The sequence below is a fragment of the Pangasianodon hypophthalmus genome, chromosome 20 (assembly GCF_027358585.1).
Source record: "Pangasianodon hypophthalmus isolate fPanHyp1 chromosome 20, fPanHyp1.pri, whole genome shotgun sequence".
Classification (NCBI taxonomy): Eukaryota; Metazoa; Chordata; class Actinopteri; order Siluriformes; family Pangasiidae; genus Pangasianodon; species Pangasianodon hypophthalmus.
Window position 1 is genome coordinate 17,411,722 of NC_069729.1, and position 25,161 is coordinate 17,436,882.

General features: G+C 37.8%; 1 protein-coding gene across 2 annotated transcripts in view; it reads right to left on the reverse strand.

The window, feature by feature from the left end:
- The window catches only part of igsf21a (immunoglobin superfamily, member 21a), a 250,689-nt gene that overhangs the window by 33,734 nt on the left and 191,794 nt on the right, over positions 1 to 25,161 (reverse strand). For both annotated transcript variants that reach the window (XM_034313983.2, XM_026932425.3), the window contains exon 5: positions 8,150 to 8,265. In XM_034313983.2, coding sequence (XP_034169874.1) covers positions 8,150 to 8,265 — 116 coding nt within the window. The remainder of the gene's footprint in view (positions 1 to 8,149; positions 8,266 to 25,161) is intronic.

A 25,161-nucleotide genomic window follows, 5' to 3' on the forward strand; every position in this document is an offset into this window, starting at 1 on the left:
AGCATCGCTTGTTTCTGTTAATGGTTTCCTGCAGCGTTCAGTAAAATGCTTGATGCTGCTTTTTTCCATGGAAGATAATCAATTGCACATCAAATCAGAGCTTTACATTATTGTTGCCTTATAACATCATTAGAGCTGTACGTCATTACTGCGCTGTCGATTATGATTATGATAAGTGATCGTGTTTCACAAATCGCAGCTGCATTGCTTTCTGAGTGAGGTTGGGGTGGGAGTGAAGCCGAGTGTTTTCTCTCATCTCGGCTATTACGTAGACGTTAAGCTACCACTCTGCATCAGTCAGTCTTTATCAGTTATGCAGTGTTTACAGAGCATAGTTAATGTGAGGGCATCTCCTTCATGACCTTACAAGCTAACCATACTCTCTGTGGTTTTGCACTGGTCTTTGCGTACCAGTCCTCCAGTACTCCAGGTGGCGCTGTTAAAATTTCATGACAATTTCCACAACTACAGAAAGAAGCCTGCCTGCTGCAAAGTGCTGATAGTGTAAAATATGCCAAGTTGATGAAAGTACATAAAAAAAATCTTAGAACACAAGAACTTTCATATTTACAAAGAGAAATAAGACAGGTAGTATTTAAGACCATTAAATAAATTGTTGCAAGAGTTTAGCAGGCTAGCATACTCTATACAATGCTTGGAATGAATAAGCTTGGGCGTGTTTTGTTTGTGAAGACCAAACACACGCTTGGTTGTATAACATTCGACCATGGAGTTCACCTAGTTGCCATGTGCATGACACAGCAAGCGAAACCTCTACACAACAATTATTTCATATTGTTCGTGAAAGCCAGCCGAACATTGTTTCTGCATGAGGTATGCTGAGGCCTTAAGCTTGCATTTAGTTATTCATTTTCAGTAAAATCTGCCGATTTACAGCGAGGACAGGGAGACAGCCTTGGCAAAGTGGGCGGGCTGAGTTATGAAAAAAAGAAATGGTGGTATACTTCTTTTTTTCCCCCAAAAAGTGAAACATTATCCTAGTTTATTGGTTCCACATATTTGTAAACTAGCTGTGAGACTCGCCATCAAACGTTTGATGAAAAATAGAACACCAATAATGTGGCAGCAATCACGAGGAACAATTTTACAGTATTAATTTGATCTATTTTATTCATTAACACCAATACCTGGCTATGTAAGTAGAACAGGACATTAGGGAAAAGAAGAGCTAATAAAAACTATTCCACTTTATGCACTATGAGGTGATAACATTTAATAAACTGATGAATGGTATTTTTTTATAATATATATCTGTTTTTCAAATATTGAAAATATATACTGTTAAGAAGAAGAAGAGATTTAAGAAGAACTCACACAAGATTATATCTGCTAAGAATAGACATGTCCTTAATCTCCCATCTCTCTCGTCTTTGCACTCTATAAACTTTTCTCCTTTTTCCCCAGTATATTTACAGATCTTTTCACTGGCTAATACAGCTTGGCATTTGGAGTCAATCACTGAATCACACTAAAGACCAACACCTGACACATTTCTGAGATGCAAGCCCATGTGTGCTTTACAGTGATTCATGCAGAACACGGGCTTTCATTACGCCATGGGTCTGGTGTGAATTCTATTTAATGTGAAAAATATTGAATATAAAGTATCATGGGCTGTTCAATACTAGTTTTTGCAGGTTCTTGTGAGCTGAATGAAACCAGGCACAGAGATTGCTTGTTCTGTTCTGCTCTGTTGTTCTGCATGGTTATATCACACTAGCCACAGGGACTACACAGGAAATCTAGCAATAAGTATTCAGTGAAACTTCCTGCCCCTGTGAGCACATGTTCACAATCAGGTGTTTGTAGTTATACTAAGTTAGATTTGGTTTAGTTATTTTAACATTAAACATGCTTTTATAGCTATACCTGGAGTTCCTGCTTACACTCTGACCACGATGTACACCCATTTGAACCACTGTTTAGAAGATGGTACAAGGAATACAGTAGAAGACCATCTAATAAAAGTCAGTGGGGGCATTAGTATGGCTTGGAGTCCATATTTTCCTTTGTTAAAGATACAAACTCCATTAGAACCCACCATTAGACATGATCTAGTACAAATAGAGGGTTTTTTAATGGATATTCTGGTTTCAAACTAATGCTAATCTTTCCAGAGGGTTAATCTGGCATACTATTTAGAGTCGAAGTATGCAATTTTGGCCACTGATAGAAGGATAAATTGTAGAGTGCAGCAGATAACAAAAAAATATAATATATAGATACTCAATCAGACCCTCTGTTGGAGGCCCCAAACACACGCGCTCTCACAACGTCTACATAATAAAAGGTCACATACAGAGGTGCACCACTGTGCATCATGCTCATTTAGGTGGCCTGTACAAACAGATGTAATTCAACATGAGAGTCTGTACACAATGGTAAATAGAGACCATGCATGGCCCCTTTCTCTCCTGAATGGCGTCTAATGAAAGCACCTGCATGTTCTTCGCTGCCAGGAGCCCAATTTTCAAGCAGCAAGCTCATTTAGGTGCTTGACAATAGTCCCTGCTCCTGTGCTTGTCCAAACCCCCACACACTCAGGCCACCATTAAAATTTGTCATTGAAAAGGATGATAGGATCATTTCTATGGAGACGGCATTGAAGTAAAGACTGGGATGGTCTGCTCTCACTCAATAATACTTGCTATTAGCCTTCATTATTCGACTTCCTCTTAATCAGCATGAGCTTGTGATTGTATGGAAGCGAGACTACCAGCTTTCCACAAGAATATAGAACAGCAACAATGTGGCAGCAATCACAAGGAACAATTTTACCATATTAATTTGATCTATTTTATTTATTAACACCCATAACTGGCTCTGTAAGTAGAATAGGACATTAGGAAAAAAATAAAAACTATTCAACTTTATGCACTATTAGGTGATAACATTTAAACAATCTCATGAACGGTGTAATATATATATATATATATATATATATATATATATATATATATATATATATATATATATATATATATATATTACACCATTCATGAGAATATATATATATATATATATATATATATATATATATATATATATATATATATATATGTATTCCCAAATATCTAAAAGATTATCTTTGCTAAGAACATACTTATCCTTAGCCTCCCATCTCTCTTGTCTTTTTTCCCCAATATATTTATAGATCTCTTCACTGGTTAATACATCTTGGGATTTGGACTCAATCACTGAATCACACTAAAGACCAACATCTGTGATTTGGTGCACAGTGTTTATTGCACAGGCGAGACTACCAGCTTTCCACAAGCACTTCAGTGGGGAACTGCTATAGTTTAGTTTATAGGGTCATGCTGAGGATAATCATGATGTCTTCCAGCTGTTGAAGAGATTGTTATTTATGCCTTTACATCCTTTAGGTCTGAAAATTCAAAAATTCTACTAACTCAGTGTTATAATTATGAAACCAGGACAGGTGTTGTTTTGCCAGTATTCTACTGCCCAGTTGTGGTGAACCTGTGCCCACTGTAGCATCAGATTTCTCTTAACGGCAGACAGGAATGGAACCCAATTGGTCTTCTGCTGTATTAGCCCACTTGCCTCAAGCTTTTGCTCATTCTGAGATGTTTTTCTGCTTAACACAGTTGTAAAGAGTGATAAAGCGTGATCATTTGAGTTACTCTAGCCTTCCTGTCATCTTGAACCTGTCTGGCCATTCTCCTCTGACCTCTGTCATCAACAAGACATTTCTATCCACAGACGTGCCTCTTAATGGATGTTTTTTGTTCCTCACACAATTCTGTGTAAACTTTAGACACTGTTGTGTGTGAAAATCCAAGAAAAGAGGTGACAAATACTCTCCCTATTTTTACCCACTGTTCAAAATCACTGACTTTATTTGTCACTAGAGAGATTCAATTGAATGACTTTAGGTGATTAGCTCACTGCAGGCAATGAACAGCACAGTTGCTACTATTGTTATTACTATTGCACTATTACGTGATTTACACATGAGACTCTCAAAACTATGAGATCAGTACAACTGATTTATCTCACTGTTTTATTACATTATATAAGAAATCTGTATTTTTCTTACTTTTCGATTTGGAATAGCAAATTTGACAAAAGACCGAATAAAAAAAGTCAGCTTGTATAGCAAGCTGAAGAATATTAAAATAAAAAAAGGGGTTCTGTTTTATGAATATGAAAAATTAGCTGTAAGTGTACAAGGCTGAAAAAAGGGCATCACTTCAAAAAAAAAAATCACTTCACATGTATTTAATACAGAAGTATTTGACAGTAAAACACTGCTGGATGCTTTAAAATGAGCCATTTTTTAAAAGTTTAACATGCATACTGTTTGAAATCCAAAGCAATAAAAAGAGAAAATAAAACCCCCCGAATGGATTTGCTGTGTGTCACATAGCATGACTTAACAAAAAGGCGTGGAGAGAGCAATCCTGTATTATAAATTGGGTGCACGGCACACTGCACACATGATGTACTACACTGAGCTGCAAGAGCTATGCACAATGGCTGTCACAAATTGATTTCGAGAAGGTGGTGAAATTATGAAGCAGTGCCATCAATTTTTTTGTTCAGCTGCTATTGAAAGACTTTCAAACACTCAAAGGTGAGCAAGAAGAAAAAAATCTGATCATTTAGAAATAATTTATAAAGAAGGGACAATGACAAAGCTTGAATTAAATGCTTCAGAAAAAAAGTATAACATCAAGGAGGTGAAATTCAGGTAGAGGTACGCACTTGGAGTCTAAATCGCCAAAATGAAGGCCAGGAAAATATAATGGCTCTTCTTATTCTGTATTCTAGAACAGGCTGTAAGTCAAATTTGTTCTCCAGCATACAACATGTAAGGATGTGTTTTATTCTTCTTACACCACAGCAATTTGCCAAAGAGTACAATTTTTATTTATTAAACAACAACAACTTCTTTTTATACATTTCTAGTCACATTTAATGCTGTGGAACGTCAGGTTAGTTCTTGGCAATTACGTTAGCAAATACAAATAGTTGTTCTCACATCAGCCTCTCTTTTTTTTTCTCGAGGACAAAAAAAAAATTAGACTTGTTATTATGTCATGGTTTCATGGTAATGTATTATCAGAAGCTTACCTCACTGTTGACACAACTGATTTGTTTTACCTGATCAGTTTCCTCACTCCAGTGATTCTCTTCCCTTTTGTTCTGGCTGCAAGTCCTCCAAAACATTTCACAACTCCGTCTCACCCTAATTCACACTACAGCGCCTCTGTTTCTCCGCACAGGAGACGTGATTGCACAGAAAAACCCTTCGGCTGTGTAATCTGCTACTGTTGTACACGCGTTATATTGCTACCGCTGTACGTAACTGTAACATACACCACGGCTACCAAAGAGCACAGCTAGCTGATCAGAACAAAACCAAAACAATGTTCTGTTTTTGGCTAAGCAGCGCTGCACACTTACATGCTAGTTAGAGTTTTCTTTGGCCCACCAACTTTCCTTTTTTCAGCTTATAAGAGCAACATGATAAATACTGACAGTGTAAGAGATTTTATGGAAAAGTCATTCTTGAACAATTAGGGCTTGATATGTTACTAGGGCTTGATGTGCAAAGAAATTCTGTCATAAAATTTTCCTTTAATTTTCACCTTGTGTGTGTTTAAATAGTCGATTAATACAGTGATACCATGAAACCATGATATTTTCAGACTAGGTTATCATATCGTGGAAATTTCAACCCGTAACACCCGTAAAATGCAGTTTGTCAGGTTAGTGACGTTTCCCATGATTCAAAACGTAAAGTTTCAGCTTTACCTCTGACAGTTACAAAACACTGACACTGGAGACTCCTTCCAACTCCTTCCATGTTAAATACACCATACAATCTCCTCTTCTAATTTGCTACTATAGAAATGATAACGTATTACAAGTGCATAAATATAAACCTGTGATTTGCCTTGTAGATGGAACTACTGTCAGAGCTGCTGTTTTAGAAAATGAATAGAATCAGAATAGAGTTTTCAACAGCATAACAACACTGTGGAATATCCAAGTTACTTTTAAATTTTCACCTGTCTCCAAATTTGGGAAAAATTCAGATCAGCTAGTAGATAAAAGTGAAGAAGGGGGTGTCTTGAATCTCCCCCAGTGGATGATCCATCTCCTAACATCCTCCAAATCTGTTTACTTGCTATTGATTTAGTCATACAAAGTCATGCTAGACGACTTTGGCTGCGTTCACCGAGCCTCCATGGGGCCGTTCTATGTTGCGAAAAAGTGTTTCCAAAAATGCATTAATTTCAGAGCAGTGTTTTGTAGAGCTTGCATTAGTGAGTCAGGCAACGCTCCAAATTAGATGTAATATAATTTGGCCTAGACTATTTCCCCCATGGTTCAGGAAAAAAAAACAAAAGAATCTGTGTTGGGTCTCTGCGATAACAAATCATTCCGACTTATTTCTCCAAAAATCAAACAATGTTAAGGCATGCATTTAAAATTTGCAGGTCAGTGGGTAGGAAAGTATGGTCTTTATAAAAGGGTGGAATTATTTGATAATGATATGTGGGATAAAACAAGAGAGTTTCCAGTCCCCTAATTGTGAAAAAACACAATTCAAAGCTGAGAATAGGATTGAGGGATGTACACGGTGAGTTCCTGGTAATAACACAATTTTGCAGCTCTTCAATTCATTGTTCCATGAGTGGCTCTTCGACTGGTCACTTGAATTGAATGGGTTTAAACCGAACTCAAAAAATAGTTGAGACTAATGTGTTCTGTCATTGGAAAGTTCAGAAGAGCAGCGGTTCATAACCATAGATTTTGGTGGGGAAGGACGACATTATTAACAAAATGAAGTCGAATGACTTATGCTATAGGGTTTTTAGAGTAACCCCGTAATAAACAGTTGAGAGTCGACAACATGCAGTCATCCAGCGTGCAGCTGGTTCTAGCAGTTCGTTTTGTGTGGTTTTAACATGTACATTTGTTCAGTTGTGTCTGAAACAGCAGGAGTGTTTGACTGATTTCAGCCCAAACCCACAAACACATCTCAAAAACCACAAACCTTTGAAAATGGAGACATATTTTTCTTCTTTTTTTCACAAGGTCACTGTGGTTTGCATGCATTTCTGATGTACAGACATTATCCACTCCATAATCTCATTTCCCTCTTCCAGTCTTTGCAATGCTGTATATCTTACAATGATTAAAATGATTCTGTATGTCATAGACACAGTGTCTGCACTTACACTTTGTTTGCAGAAACTTATTAGATTTCATTCCAGTTATTTGCTATAAAACAAGATCTTGACCGCTGCAAAGTAGCAATGCTGTCATTAACTGTCCTGCTCCTGCTGCTCCTCCTCCACTGAAAATGTTCTGAGAGCGAGCATGGGGCAGCATGAGTCCTGACCCAATGGACCTCTATTAGCACTTTTTGCAGTTCCCATTTTTGACCACTAGGTGCAACAATAACTCTTCAACATTTGCTGAAGGCTCCCTCAACTGAAGACATATGTGGGGAACTTTGAACCATGTTCTCCATGAAAAGCATTTCAAGATCTTCTTAGGTTTGCTCTTTCTACAATTCCAACCGTAGGTTTTCAGATTTTCTGGATACCGAGAGCAATAGTTGTTAGGTAATTAGGGAGGTTTCATTTGTAAAATTCTGTTCATGAAGAGGCTGATGAAGCTGATAAGGAGTGTAGGATGGAGGGAGAATCTTCTCCAGTGCTGGGAGTGAACTCTAGGCCACTGATGGAGGTTGTCACAGGAGAGGCCAGCGTCTGGCAAAGCCCAGCTCAAGGCAGGGTGGCGGAAATCATTTTCACCTCGTGCTCCTGTCGCGCTGGGCACTTAATTGCACGCAGGACAGATCCGGAATACATAACCATGCACCCGTGGAGCGTGATTAATGGCCCGGTGGAGTTCAGCAGCACGGCTAAACCCAGCCACAGCAACATCCGAAAGGTTCACGGCCCCAATTTTCAGCAACGTGGGCTACCAATATCAAGATTTTGAATGATGTAGAATTTTGCAATTTATGCAGTAAAACAGTCAAGCACTGGGTCTTTTGTTCCGGCATTCAATACAGTGCCACTATAAACCTCTGAACTGACCTGTGGAAAGCGTGGATTGACGATGACCCCGATTGACTTACCGATGGTGCGGGTTTGCCTCCTTTGGCAGTGCAGATCAGAGTGAGGTTCTGGGCTTGGTAGCGGCTGAACGGCGCCGGTGTGTTCTCTGCTACTACTGAGATGTTGTTGGGTGGCGCTGGGAAGAAGAAAAGAGACATCCATAAGCACACAGAAAAAAAAACAAAACATTAAAAGCGATCAAGGGCACACCACTCGACACAAACCAGCATGATGAGCATTAATAATGCTTTTTGTAGAGGCTTTTCATACAGTCTCATCCAATTGCTCATCCAATTCATCAGCCCCCTCAGCCTCACATACTGGATTTCCTTTGTCTCTTAGGACTTTGAAACACTTGTTAACATCATGAATTTTCGATGCTGTTTCATGGTTTGAGATTCAGGCGATGGTGATGGACAGAACATTTCAGTACATTATTTATGCACATGAGGGATGTAACCAAATGAACAGATAATGTGCTCTTATTTATTTATTTTTTGGATTGGGACTGAGCGGGAGGTTTTTGCTTTCACGTGAGTGAGTGGTCAGACATAAAGCTCACAGGATGAAGAAAGACCACATTTATTAACGTGTACATGAACAGTACATTTAGCATTCATTCAATCATGAATTCTTGACTGAAAAAGTCTTGGAACTGCTGCCCTATGCAATGCACTTATAGAATACAGGAAGTGCAAATCCAATTAGCTAAGCTACATTACAGCATTGTATAGACCAGTACACCTGACCCAGTCAAGACCTGTACGCTTTTATAGTTAGAATGTAAAAAGATTATTCAGTTTCTTGTAATTTATCCGTTATAGTTTGGGACGGTGATTCAAATTTGCCTAGTGCTGACTATTTTTTATTTTGTGTGAATTTATCTTTTTTTATTCGCTCAGTTGATGAAAATACTTGATATTGGACTTGGTATGGACGTTTTTGAAATGATAAATCATTTGGGAGAATTTTTGACTTTTGTGAGCACAATTTTCACATGGTGTTATTTAAAAAACAACAACAACATAGTTTTATAAAAATAAGCTAACTCTTCAAAAAGGAATAACACACGTGAGGGCATATTACTCAGAAAATAGTCAGTGATGGAGCTACTGTAACTGTACTGAAGCTGAAGTTGATGAAGGTGACAGCATGTTTTATTCCTCTTATTGGTCAATGCTAACATTTTTTTTATTTACTAAAGACACTTAGTTTTTATCCATTTATAGTTATGTACGGATATTGGATGTGGTGGAATATTTGTGAAACAAGTTAGTTCCTGTTATGACTTGCATTATAACAGCTATAAAGAGTTGTTACCTCTTTAACCTCTTTATTTCTCTCTTTTAGGGTTAATAAGTCAAAAAAAATGCAACTTGTCATATTACCAAGAAACCGGAAAGTGCAAATTCCTATATCCTGTGTCGGAAAACTTAAAGTTAGAACTTTACCGCTGACTGTTACAAAGCACTGACACTGGGAACGCCTTCTAAATATGCTAAATAAACATCTCCTTATGGAAAACTTCACCATATCAACAATTTGACAAGTTTTATAATCTGTTTATGGGGAGCGATGCACCATACAAGTTCCCTGTGTAAGTTGTGAGTATAGAAATGATGATCTTTTACAGCGAGTGCATTAATATAAACCTCGCGGCCAAGCTGTTACTCAAAAGCATTCAACATCTTCTGAATAATTAGAATCCAGCATTTAACAGCACTGTAGTGTAAAGCAAATTATTATTTGTTTACCAATTAGTTGTTATTTAAAAATTAATGCATGGCTAGGATCTGTTATAGCTGGTACAGCTGTTAGGATGAGCGGGTGTGGAACAGTGTCGTCGCTAAACTATGCTGCAGTGGTACATTTGATCAGAGCTATTGAGCTATTGCTTGTTAAATATGGCACCCCCTCTAGATAGCACCCTTGGCAGCTTCCCATGTCTCATATGCCCAGGCCAGCAGTACTCAAAGTGAAGTACTTGCATTATACAGCGCATTATATAGCCTGCAGATTTAACGCTGCTCTGGTGTGGTCTACCTTTCCATATGCGAAGAGATAAACCAGCAAGACAAGGCACCGCTCCCACGAGTGCTGTTACGGCTTTCTGCATTCAAATACTGTCCTGCGCAGCTGTTTTAAATCATAAAAACTGGGCCAGTCGCAAGGCTGGTCAACGTGAGAGAGGGAGGTTGTTAGAGATGAAGTGGGAACACTCATACATATATTATCCACAGCCTCGGGCAAGGTCTCCTCTGGGAGGTCTTACAAGTGTGTGATGGGAAAAAAAGAAAAGAACCTATCCCATAACAGAAATTGAGTCTCTAGAAGAAGAAGTACCAACCACTTCACATGCTGGAGAATCTAAAAAAAAAAACAAAAAAAACAAACAACAATACGGTAGTTCATTATTCAATTCTATACAGATGTGGCAAAAACATCTGCATTCCTCACTCTCTTCATTCACATGATGCGCCCTGCTGTCAGAGATCATCATCGAATATCCCTTGGACTGCATTATCACCTGAAACACGATTTTCACAGATTCACTTTCACACCCGGCTGAGGAAGTACGGCCCGCTATTGCCTCGGTGTGAGAAATTGTGTTTGAAGTAAGTGGAGCAGGTTAAAGGAGTTGCCCGAGGAAAAAGCATTTATAAAATCTCCCGATCGATAACGCTCACACAAACAGGAAATAAAAACTGTATGAAAACAGTAAAGGAAGTTCTTTTCCTGTTTACCCTGAAATCTGACTTTTTGAGCCATCATGTAGTTTATCTGGTTTATAAATGTGAGAATTTAGGAGTTTAAGTTGCTTTTTTAAAGGAACACTTTCGCCAAAATAAAAAAAAAAAAAGAAAATTTGACCATCCATAGGTCTTTGGTAAACATATTTACTCTTCTACTAGAGTGTTTTCACAATTTGCCCAAATACCAGGATTTGGGGGCGGGGCTCATAATCGTGGATCGTGAATTGCTTTCAAATTCCCTCAACGGTTTCATACGACATTTTTGTGCACTCCTGTTTGCAAATTGGTAGCCGTTGTTTGTCATTATTCCTCCATTTATCATTTTTTAAATTATTACTTTGCTACCAACAATCAAGCTGCAGTCAACAGCGCTTAATGCATACGTGGCGTGTCTTTATTAATGAATAAGTGCAAACGACGATCGAAAGAAAAACAGGAAAATAATCAATGATGTAGCGTGATGCGGCCTGACGTAAAATGAAGTTAATTTTTACTTTTTTTAATGAAATTTTTACTTCGTTGGACTTGTTTGTTTACAGTCACTAGAAACAGGCTAGTTCCTGCTTACATTACAGCAGCGATAAACAGTCATTCTTTCAGCAGAATCTCTTTCTTTCTCTCTCTTGAAGTTAACAAGACAAAACAAACCCCTTTTCATGTTCCTGAGAAACCACAAAGTGCAAGGTCCTTTATCCTGTTTGAAAACTTAAAGTTATCTTCTTACCTCTGACTGTAACAGAGTGCTAACACTGGAGACTCCTTCCAAAAATGCTAAATAAACTTCTCCATACAGAAAACGTCACAATATATTAACAATGAAAGACGTTTATGTGAAGAGTCCATGTGAATGAGCTGGGAACATTAACCTTGCAGCTGGCTCTATTGTCTGACCAATCACAATCAAGAATTTACCAGCGCTGTGATAGGAGTAAATGTAATTAAGCTGGTCAGTGTATAATCAGATTTGGATCCAGGCTTTTCTCCCCAGAATTAGTACACAGCCACACAAAGCCTCCAAATAATTTCTTGAAATTTAATGAACGCCAGGTAAAAGTATGAAATCAAAGCTCACCCTCGCTCTTAATCATTCATGACTTAAATATTCATGTCATAAATATTCCATTATACTCGATCGCTCAATACTCTCTCTTTGAGAAGGTGAAAGTGGTGCTTTGCATGGATGACAAATTTAGCCTTATTAAGTGTAAAATACGCCTGAGCTTTATTATCTCCCCAGAAAGGAAGACACAATTATTTCATTTGCAGTCTCGGTTAATATCACAAATTCCCCGTAGGCGCCTTAAGGCGATAAATTAATGGACCGCTGTCAGGTTTCTAATTAATATACAGCTCTAATGAAAATCAGTGTTGTTTGACTCATAAAAAAAGACACCCTCTTCCTGGTTTGCTAAGAGGGAGAAAGAAACAGCTAATGTTTAATAATGTCTAATAATAATAATAATAATAATAATAATAATAATAATTAATATCTGATTAATATATAATTAATTATTAATAAATAATTAATATATATTATTTTACTAATTACTAATTATGTTTTAATCATTAAATAATAAAACTTATTTAATGTTACTTAATTGGGAATTATTTGAATTAAAATGTTTACCTTTACTGTATGGTTTTTAGGTAAATTAATGAAGGTGTTGATTGATTTTCTGCAGCAGCAGCTCTGACAGTAGTGTGAGCTACTACTATAATCTAAGGCTATATCTATCTATCTAATAATAAATGGATTTAAAAATGTTTTATTAAAAAAAGTATAAACATTAATAGGGTGAGGTTTTCCGTAAGGAGACATTTATACTGCAGTTTTCTTGGAAGGAGTCTCCAGTATCAGAGCAACATACCGGTCCAAGGTAAAGCTCTAAGTTCAAGTCACTGCTTTGCATTTTCTATATAAAAAGCTGCATTTTTTTGTCTTATTAAGTTCAAGGGAACAACTGTGTATGGATGTTATAAGTAGTGGTGACATGGATACTTTCCTTTAAAATCTCAACAAAAAAAAAATAATTAAGAGATTTTATTTTTTTTTTACTGAAGAACTTAAACATAAAGGAAAAATAAATAAATAAATAAATAAATAAATAAATAAATAAATAAATAAATAAATAAATAAAATAATTGCCAATTCCAATCTTTTCCATTTGTTCCAGGATTGGATAGAATTAATTCTTTTTTCCTCCAATATTTTATCCATAATTTTTTTTTCTGCATATTGGATCGGTGCTATCAGTTATAATGTAAGCAATAACAGGAACCAACTTGTTTCATGGCCATTGCACAACATTAAATGTAACTATAAATGGATAAAAAGTACAACAGGCTGCATCACACACAATTTATTCCTTATTCATTTGGAGTTGATTAATAGAGGGATTATTGACCTAGTACTTGATTAAGTGTCTATTAATGTTTTACCAAGTTGGTAATATTTTTAAAATGGCATACTATGAAGGAAGATCAGAAAAATACATAAATGTCATGAAATCATATCATTGTAGTACATATTTCAGCTTTCAGTGTGTGTCAGAGACACGCAGGATGAAGGATATCGTAAACCTGAAGACGCCAAACTCAAAATAATCCCTGATGAAACATCAGCAAATCTCTGATGAATTAAATGAAATTTCAGAGTTGGGTACACAACAATAACGTGTTTTAATCCTATGAAGGATTAGGTTTTGTTGCTTGATGTGACAAGTCTTTCTTATTCAATTTTCCTGCACTCAAGGTTACTTGCATCTTTTATAAGAAAGAAAGAAAAAAACGTATTTAGAATCAGAATCTGATGAGAAGAGTTTATCACTGATCAGCTTCAGTGCTTTAATCCAATATTCTTTCATTCTTTGTGCTGTTCAAGCATAAAAATGTGAAATACAGCATGACAGACATGCTTTCAATAACAAGACTGAACATACTATATTTCTTACTGACTTCTTGTCTTCGTCAATCTTCCTGGCCAATAAATATTATGGCTAGGTGATATCTCGCAAATTAATATCACCTTCACAGTAGATAATGCTGCTGGACAGGGTTTTTAGTACATTATTTCACCACTTCCCAAAACAAAAACATCAGTGCCTGTAAGGAAACAGATTCAGAGACGCACAAAAGGGAATGATGTGGCTGTGTGATGTATTTTAACACAAAATAGTTGTTTTTACTATTTTTTCTATATGTCATGTCATAATCTTAATTTCATCAGAGTCTGATTTCAGGCAGAGAGTGATCAAGTGTCATCCAATCAGTTAAAAAAAAGAAAAATAATCAATGACAGGATGATGTGTCCTGCGTTTTATTCCTCATGTATCACAGCAATTTACCAACCATTACAATGTTTAATTTGTTAAGGAAGAATACAAGGAAGTCATACTTTTTCTTCATTTACAGGTACATTTAATGTTGTGGAACGTCCACGAAACAAGCTAGTTCCTGTTAATCTATTATTGTTATTATTATATGTAGTTCTATAATAACAGTTATAAAGAGATGCTCCCTCAACAGCCTCTCTTTTGCTTCTGACTCTTGAAGTTAAAAAACAAAGCAGCTTGACAGGTTAATGAGAAACCACAAAGTCCAAACTCTTCTGTCCTGAAGAATTTGCCAAGAATTTACCTCTTACACTGGAGACTCAAATAAACACTTCCTTATAAAAAAAAAAAAAAAAAAAAACTTCACCATATCAACACCATGTCAATTGTACAAGTTTTAAAATTTCTTTATGTGGAACATTTTTTTTATTTTGTTGTTCTCCCTCTTATAATATATATATATATGTAAATGTTTCAAAATGAGAGAAAACTCATACAAACTAACTCACTGTCCACTTTAACAGGAACAGGAACACCTGCTCATAGCAGTTATCCAATCATCCAATCATGTGTCAGCAGCAAAATGCATAAAACGATGCCGATACAGGTCAAGAGCTTCAGTTAATGTTCACATCAAACATTAGAATAGGGAAAAATATGATCTCTGTGACTTTAACCTGGTTTCGACTTTGACTGGTTGTTGGTGCCAGATGGGCTGGTTTGAGGATTTCAGAAACTGCTGATCTCCTCAGATTTTCACTCGCAACAGTCTCTAGAGTTTACACAGAATGGTGTGAAAAACAAAAAGTATTGATTGAGTGACAGTTCTGTGAGTGGAAATGCCTTGTTGATAAGAGAGGTCAGAGGAAAATGGCCAGGGAGGTTCGAGTTGCCAGGAAGGATATAGTAACTCATATAATCACTCTTTACAACCGTTGTGAGCAGAGCGGGTCCCTGGAGGACTAGCGGTTAGGCCACAGCACTCTCACCGCTGCGGGCCAGGGAACTAACCCCAGCCACTGGGGTTGCCACTGGGAGAACACTCCCAGTGCTGGTCCCAAGCCCGGATAAAATTGGGGAGGTTGCGTCAGGAAGGGCATCCGGCGTAAAAACTGTGCCAAATCAAATTGTGGACCAATGATCCGCTGTGGCGACCCCTAACGGGAGCAGCCGAAAGAGGAACAACAAGAACCGCTGTGAGCAGAAAAGCATCTCAGCACGCACAAAACATCAAACCTTGCAGTGGATGAGCTACAACAGCAGAGGACCACACTGGGTTCCACACCTGTCAGCCAAGAACAGGAATCTGAGGCTGTCATGGTTACAGGCTCATCACAAAAAAAAGTGTTTAATCTGAGGAAATTTGGCTCCACTGAAAACCAAGTTCTTTTCTTACAGAGTTCAACGACATGAGCAGCTAACCTACATGTTCTCCTGCTGCATGGTAACGTCAAAAACCATTTTATCTCTTTTAAAACATATCAGCTCTTTTATTCCTCCTGAGCCCACATGCCCGAGTAATTCATCCTAACAGGGACTGCCTTCATTCCCTTCTGACACTGCGGCCTGAAGCGACAAGTCTCATCTCTCTTTAAAAAAATAACAGCAAATGGGATTTTTTTCCCCCCTCATGACCAAAGTCTACGTTTAGCACTGAGCTTCCTGGAGGCACGTCTCCTCGGCCTGATAATTAAAGGATTTAGTGGCCCCGTGAGAGCAAGGGGGTTATGCTTCTCTTTCAGTCAGGTCTGTTATTAAGCTCTCGAGGGTCCTCACTGAAAGCCGAAAGTCACAGGGGTCGACCCCGGCTGCTTTTCTCCAAAAGTAATTTCCTGATAACTTTTTTCTTAAAAAGGAATTATTAAAATCGGCTGAGTTTTAATTATGAGCTCAAGCCTCGTGAATCCTGAAAGTAATCAGCGCAGATTAATAAGGGGTTGTGATGTTTTGACCTCGTCCTGAAAATCGTCAGGATATCAGGCTGTTGATCAGCAGTTCCTAATCGGATGAGAACGAGAATAATGAGCAATAGCCATATACATTCAGCTAATCAGTTTACTTTATTTAATTGAAGATAATAAAAAGTACATAATGGATTGAAATGTGCTCGATGAGTCGACCTTCAATAAATGTGTCATATTTATGCTAAAATATAATATCTATCAACAGCTCGACAATGAAACTATTAGGGTTGAGTAACGTGTTAAAAATTTTAAAAGCGTTTCAAGTCCATAATGATCTACCGTGTTCATGTTGTGTTTTCGCAAAATAATAAACATGCTAAAAAGAACAGTGCAACCCTTACGTTCAAGCCAAAACCTCTAAACTTGCAGTTCTGTCTGTCACTTTGTGTAATGTGTACTGTAACTGCACAATGTGTGCATAGTCTATCTACTTTTCATTTCTCCTCCAAAGGAAAAGCACGATAGTGTAAATAATCCACTTGGCTCATGTTCACTACACCTGCAACTGTGTACTCTGTGTAATCACCTGATATTGACTGTCACTGATAGGTTGTGTGAGTCTACATCTTGGGCTGGAAAGAAATCAGCCCCAGCCTCACTTCTCACGTCTTCACACCATTCTGTGTATTTTCTATAACAATCACTGGTGGTGCTATTGCTCTTGATTTCACAAAATACAAAAGCACATTTATACCAGCTGTCCCTGATGTGTGTGTAAAAGCAAACTTGAAAAAGCTCCCAAAAAACGTGCAAGATTGTGTCTTTCACTTGAACAAAATATCAGTTTTGTTTGTTTAATATCTGAAACTGTAAACGTCCATTTTGTCTGAGTAACATCTGAAACTTTAAGTGTCCATTTTGTTTAACATCTGACACTGTATACATCCATTTTGTTTGTTTAACATCTGAAACTTTAAATGTCCAGTTTGCTTAACGGCTGAAATTTGTAAATTTCTACACTGCTCAACATCTGAGACTGTAAACATCCATTTTGTTTGTTTAACATCAGACACTGTAAACATCCATTTTGTTTGTTTAACATCAGACACTGTAAATGTCCATTTTGTTTGTTTAACATCAGACACTGTAAATGTCCATTTTGTTTGTTTAACATCAGACTCTGTAAACATCCATTTTGTTTGTTTAACATCAGACACTGTAAATGTCCATTTTGTTTGTTTAACATGACACTGTAAATGTCCATTTTGTTTGTTTAACATCTGACACTGTAAACATCCATTTTGTTTGTTTAACATCTGATACTGTAAACGTCTTTTTTGTTTAACGGCTGAAACTCTAAATGTCCACTTTGTTTGTTTAACAACTGAAAATGTAAACATCCATTATGTACTGTATGTTTAACAGCTGAAAATATAAATGTCCAGTTTGTATATTTGCAATTATTTCACACTGAAAGTAATTTTAATACTTGCAGTTGCATGAGTAAATTAAGGGCAGGTATTAAATTAGTGAGAAATCATTTATTACATGTTAATAATGAAAAAAAGGTTCTTGAAATGCTGACTCGCTATTACCGCAGTTAAGGTTGATATTTCCCACACATTTCCCCTCTGATCAACAGAAAGCCTGCGAAAATAACCTGCGTTAAATTAACATTTACCTTATCAAAGAGAGCAGATTTTCTACAATATTTCTTAAAATTCTTGGTAGAGTCTGCCTTTTATAATTGTTATTATAAGGTAATTACATGTTTGTTGTTCTTTTTAGTCTCCGGTCTTTTTAAAAACTTTTTTTTTGCCATTTGCTCAAACACTTTGATATCCCTAATTGTCTCCTGAACAAACTCCTCTAATTTTGGTTCATTTTGACATTTCCAGAAATTTCTTTGACATTCCAGAACAATTAGCACATGCAAAAACCCCTTTTAAATCTTGTTTTCATCATTCACTGTGCATGCAGTATCTTTTTCAGCAATTATTCTTTATAAATCACCTGAAAAATGCGACTAACTACCTCCACAATTAAGCAGATTGCTCAATTATTTGGGATCTCGGTCAATCAGGGCCTTATTCTTGGAAAATGAACCGCTGGTATAAAATGTTATGTGAACCGCTGGCACAAACACATCATGAGTGAGTCAGAGTACTGAGAAACTTGATATGTGTGTACAATGCAAAAGCTTTTCAAGGACAAATCCAACCAGGAAACACAGTCAATATGTTTTTATATTGTTATATTTGTCATGTGTTTAATGATCCTAATCTGTCAATTGGTTCTGTCTTTTCATTATTCCTGTGAGAAGATCTCAAGGCATAACTGTTGTGTTTCGCTGCTAGCTCATAAAAAGCAGGAGAGCAACAGCTTCCTTTCTTACTCTCCACTTTCCAGCACCTTTCACTGTCATATTAATGAGAAATCCAATGTACAAGTCCAGTGTAATAATGAGAAATTAATGTAATTAATGAGAAATCCAATGTAGACATCCAATGTAATATCAACACTGGTGCAAACTTTAGACTCAATGTCCCAGAATTCAATGCAGACATACAATGAAGTTGATCTGAGTTACGGCAGAGACTCAGCTTGGCTAGACAGTGATCTACGAGATGACGAATGTGATGATGTAGACGGCGGTATTAGCTTGAAAGTTAAAGCTTTGGAAGCTGATCTGTTTGTGCAGAGTGTACAGATGAGGAAGTGAGACAGCCAGAGGACTGAAGCACCGCTGCATCACTTTCTTTAGGTAGAGAAGCAATGGCTAAATCCCAATGGTAGTCGAACGGCATTGTGGGTAAGAAACCATTCCAAAGCTCTTGGTTAGGACTTGTAACACTCCTAGCTCTTGGATGCAACTGAAGATCACATGTTAATTATAAAAATAAATAGGCAACTTGTTCAGAGTGGATTGTTCCTTTAATTTCAGGATCGTTCTCATCCTTAATCCTTTCATGCAAATTCTTCGTCACTAGTTTTCATGATAGGGGCTGAGAATCTATGCTCTTAAAGGCAAATCAGTGCCTTCAACAAAGCTGGAAACTTTTCATCTTTTCACACACAGCTTCAGGTTTGCTGATGCTAGCTCTAGAAATGGAGCTGAAAAAGGAGATTTGTTAGCTAGCATACTAATGTAATTTCCTAATACTAATAATTCACTATGGACTGCTAGTCATCACACCTACTTATTTCTTTTCATAGAAAGTCCATAAATCTTTTCTGAAGGTAAGCTTTGCATTACCAATGGATTTCTAGCAGGGTTGCCAGATTGAAAAAAAAATTTTTTAAAAAGTTTGGTGGGTGGAGGGGAATGTAAGTCTGAAAATGTCATAAAACTCGTTCATAATGTAAATAAACCTTTACCAAGAGCCTGTACTCAATAAATTATTAGTTAACAATATAAACAATTAGTTTCAAACATTTTGTGTATCGCATCGAATGTATAGTTTGTTTTTTTGCTTGTCTCCAGAAGACATTTCTTGCATGTCATTCCATTGGCTCAGTTTGTGCCTCATGGCTCAGTTTAACAGCTCTCTTGCACAAAAAAAAAAAAAAAACGCCGCAACCCGAAACATAACGGCATGTTTGGTTCACTGCCTGCAGTTGGGTTGAGTCAAATTGCTTTCTCACTGCAATCGAACCACGCTAGAAGGACTGAGTCCACTTCGCTCAGACACTTGGCTGTTTCTGAATGAATGCTGTGTTCTCACCTGCCTAAAGAACCGTACAGAGGAGAACAAAAACACCAGGGTTCCATTCTAATGACCAAAACGCTGAGTCTGTGAAAGCAGGCTCACTGTTAGATTTTATTTTCCCTGTACCCCTAATACCCTTGGTGGTGCGAGTAGTTAGGGAACAGCATTTATAAGGGTAAAGTTGACAATGTCTCTGGCACTTTGATTTATCCTTGAAACACCTGGCAAAATTTAGGCCCTAAAAATAATTTATACACTGATACATGGCAAAGTATAATATTGAAGCACAAATACAATGCTGCAGTGCATGATTCTCAGCCTCTACTTGGAAAAAAATAAAAACGCAAAAAAAGGTCAAGGCGTGCTCTGGCTTTGAGTCGGTCTACAGCTCAGAAAGCACCAGGGGTCCTGCTTCCATCCACCAGAGTCACGTTAAAGCGTCACACAGCAGTGTAAGTGCTGCAGTGGTGGGGGTTCTGCTCTCTCTGGACAGCTCTGATTGACACTTTCACAAAGCAAGCTAAGGTTGTGTTTGCTGCACAAAGATGGCAAGTTGCTGAGATTTCACTAGAGGTGCAGAGCGGCTGCAATTAATGCAACAACTGTGTTATAGCATTTTTGTAAAGACTTTTTGGACTCTACATTTTACAAGAATCTCATATTTCACGGAGCTCTGGATAATTATATGCGTGGGCTTTAAAAGAACAATCACAAGGACAGACTGAAATGAAAAAAAAAAAAAAAACAAATCTTAACAAATCTTAAAATAAAAAATTGTGGTGGATCCGAGGACATCTGGGAATGCACCCTGAATGGGATGCTAGGGAGAAGATTCATGTGACAGACTGAGCAGAAATCACTCCAGTGAAATGTAAAGTGCATTATTACCTGCTCATTGTTGTTCACTGAAGAGATCAAGTGACATAAGCGTAATGCAATGAAGGTTTTGCTTTTCAGTGTGTAACGTTTTCTGCATGGTAATGAAAAGTAATACTATTTGTGTATGTGTACCATTTTGTGTTACTGCTGTGATTTGCTATTTTGTTCCTTATTTCTATCTTAAACGGAATTGCACAGTGCAATGAAATGCACAAACAGTAGTGACATACAGGAGGCATTACACACTGAAAAGCAAAACTTGAATTATCTTGCTCTTATGTCAGTAATTGCTGTGTATTGAATGAGTGTACTTGCACAGACAAATAGGGAGCATGTGAAACTCCAAGGAGAGAGAAATTCAAGCTCAGGATCGAACCAGAGACCCTGGAGATACGTAACCTTCTCATACTAAGTCTGTTTTTGTTGGTTTTAATATCAAGTTGACATAACTCTCAAGTTTGGACTTTGTAGCTCAGAGTCGCCTAACGGTGATGAGGCACGATGTCAAATATCAAAACCAAATTTATTCAAATAAAATAAACATACTGCCTTCATTACAGTGTTATAGCACCATCATGCATAGGTTTTCATGCGTTTTTTTTTTTATTAATAGTGAAATGAAACACAATTTACTTAATGGCCAGAAGGAATTACAGGTAAGGAATGCTTATGACACTTTCATTACAGTGTCTTGGAACTGCCATAAGCATTCTTAAACATCTCAGAGGCAGAAAAATGAAACATTTACATGTTACAACTTACATCACTTCACTAATGTGTTGTGACTTGATGCCAACATGACTCGAGCAGTTGCTATGACAGCTGCAGCCTATACAAATGAATCTCTATAATGTTTATGAGGGCTTCTGTGATGTGTCATGAAATACTTACAGAGGTGTTATGTTGCCTTATGACCTTATTAACGTGGCAGATAAGTGGCTTAAAAAAAGAACATGCCAATGAGAAGGAAAGCTGATTTGAGAAAACCTCAATCAAAGCAGTGCTTCTTCTTTGGTGGATTAAAAAAAAAGACCCTTGAGATGAACAATAGCAGGGCACTCTGGGACCCTTTGAGATGGCACTCCTAGGATGAGTGGTGCCATGAGATAAAAGGCATTCGAGTGCTTTGTAATCACTCAGCCTCACTGCTCTTTTAGCATTAGCATTTGCCCGTGTCCTTTTCATTTGCATTCACCATTACTGGCCTGTCAGATTTTATTGTGATCATCGCCATGATGTCTGTGGAAGGAAGGCAGGAGGAGGTACGGGGAGTGGAACATTTTGTAGACGTGACCAACCACTGCGAGAGTGACGAAGGCGACTGACAAGGTGCGACAAAAGCTGGTGTCACAACGGCAGTTGCAGTCCTAGGTTATATTAATCACATCAAAAGCCACAGTTTGGGGAAAATGGCCATATGGTTTGGTTGATATATTGTATAAAATAGAAGTGAAAGCTGTCACTGGCGTCAATAGCGTCAACAATGTCGATGGCGTCAACAACGTCAACGGCTTCAAAGGCGTCAACAACGTCAAAGGCGTCAACAGCATCCCACCTCCAGCCCTCATGACTTGTAACACTAACATGACACCAAGGCATTGATATTCAAATGCCACATTTAAGCAGATCATTTTTCAACTTAAGGTCATCCGTGGATAAAGAAGCCTCCGTGTGAGATATATCACAGTCTTATAAAGCTCTATCTTGGGCGGAAGAAGAGCAGCCGAGGATCTAATGAAGACGAGCGTGAAGACTTGAGAGAGCAGGCAGACAAAAGAACGGATTTCTCGGAAGAGCTGAAGAGAAAAAAAGTGGCAGATGGAAGCCCGTTGTCTGGCTCGGCTCCTGTAAAGCCCACTGGCCTGAAGTTGATGCTTAAACAACAGGAGTCCGAAAAACACAATCTGCTCTGAATTGGCCTCTTCAACCTCTATGCGCAGGAACCTGGGCGATTTACCTTTCATGCTGAGGTGCTACTGAAAAATTACCATGGTTGAATTACCTGCTGTAAATAAACAACAAAGTTTTTTGTAAACAGGGAACTGTGAAATAACTTCACCTACCGTAACATTATTTACAGTATCATGAACATTATTTAAATGTGTACAATATTTTGACTGTTTATTATTAGATACATAGAGCTTTATATTCCTGAATTTTCCACCAACAGAACACATCAGTTCCAAGAAAGCAAGAGATTAACATGATCCCCACATTCCCTGAGCCCCAGCTGATTCCCAGAGATTCAGCTGATTCTCAGATTCACAGAGCTTCAACTGATCCCCAGATTCCCTGAGCCTCATCTGATTCCCAGAGATTCAGCTGATTCTCAGATTCACAGAGCTTTATATGATCCCCAGATTCCCTGGGCTTCAGCTGATTTACAGATTCTCAGAGCTTCACCTGATTCTCAGCTTCCCAAAACTTCACCTGTTTCGTAGATTCCTGGGGCCTCAGCTGATTCCTAGAGCTTCACCTAACCCCCGGATTCCCAGAGCCTCAGTTGATTCCCAGATTCATAGATCGTCATCTCTTTCCCAGATTCTCAAAGTGCTTCACCTGTTTCCCAGAGTCCCAGAGCTTCATCTGATTCTCAGATTCCCTGGGCTTCAGGTGATTTACAGATTCTCAGAGCTCCACATGATTTCCAGAGTCTCAGCTGATTCCCAGAGCTTCTCCCGATTCCCAGGTGATTTCCAGAGCTTCAAGTTATCCGCAGCTTCCCAGAACTTCACCTGCTTCCCAGACTCCCAGAGCCTCAGCTGATTCCCAGAGCTTCACCCAATTTCCAGCGCTTCAGCTGATTACCAGATTTCCAGAGCTTCACTTGATTCTCAGATTCCCAGAACTTCACCTGGGGCCTCAGCTGATTCCTAGAGCTTCACCTAACCCCCGGATTCCCAGAGCCTCAGTTGATTCCCAGATTCATAGATCATCATCTGTTTCCCAGATTCACAAAGAGCTTCACCTGATTCCCAGAGTCCCAGAGCTTCATCTGATTCCCAGATTACCTGGGCTTCAGCTGATTCCCAGATTCATAGAACTTCACCTGGTTCCCAGATTCCCTCAGCCTCAGCTGATTCCCAGTGCTCCACCTGTTCCCCAGAACGTCTTATTTGCCAAATGCCACACTTGGTTGACATTTTTAGAGAATTTTTTGCTCAATTGTAGTCAGTGAGATCAAATTGGAAAGATGGTGACGCATTTACATTTACGGCCTTATTAAGGTCCTTATCCAGCACGGCTTACAGAAATACAGTCATATCCAAGGCAGTGCAGCTTTTCAGATCTATGAAATATTGATTTAGTCAACATCAGGCCTTGTTAAGTGACAACACCATGCAAACTGGCTGTTCTGATTTATTTCATTTTCTACAGGAACTTCACGAAGAAACACTTTATCGTAAAATTCCTAAACAGCAGCTGAACTTGGTTTGGGAATTCGCTCTAAAATATGGCATATGATTTAAACAGATGGTGAGTGACGTTTATTTGAAAACCCTACAGCACTGCTAAGTTTTATTTATCTATCACAGTAAACACTGTAACTCACACTAACAGCTAATAACAGCAGATCTATATATATGTAGTAAATATTAAGATATATTTGCTTATTGCCATTGGAGAAATGAACCATCTATTTTATTTTTTGCAAGCCTGCTGTTAATTAGATCTAATTTAGATTGTACACCCATTCTTATTTGCTGCACCATGTGCCAAGTGCTATCACACCTCATCGAGAGCCAAAACTGCAAAAATGCTTTTGAATAAAGAAACACATTCACATAGTTAAAAGGCAGTTCTTTAGCCCATATGTTGTTGATTCAGTGCCTAGTTTTGTGATTTCAGCATTACAGTCCATCTAGCCTCTAATTTAAGATGAATAAAAGTGGAAAATTTCAGACGTTTTACCCCAAAAATTAACCAACTATCCATCCAAACATCTGTCTCTGACAGAGATACAGTGAGTTTCTCATTTCTAGATGATGGTTAGTTTCCATTATATTATGTTATATTATATTATTTTACTGCTGCGAAAGTTTCTGTACTTTGTCTATGTTTCCAAACTTTCCACTCTCTAGTGTTGGAAAAAAATCTGCAGAGCCACTACATCTGAATGACAAAAAGGAGAAAAAGTTTAGGGCAAAAGTTTGTATCCCCCATGGTTATTTAATGGGAAAAAAGAAAATACTACTTTTATATAAGAGAATTCATCTACAAAATAATAGAAGTCCAACATGAAATGTGGGTGAATAACACAACACCATGAGGGGAAATAAAAAAAAAAAGAATAGTTTCCAGACCTGGAGTCTCATTTATCAACCGTACATTCACATAGTTTTGCGCGTAACCCATGCATATGCACGTTTCAACGCGTAGAATATGATTAATCGAGTTATTCTTGTGTGTGAGGATGTGTGTGTATTTACATCCTAGATTCTCAGAACCTCAGT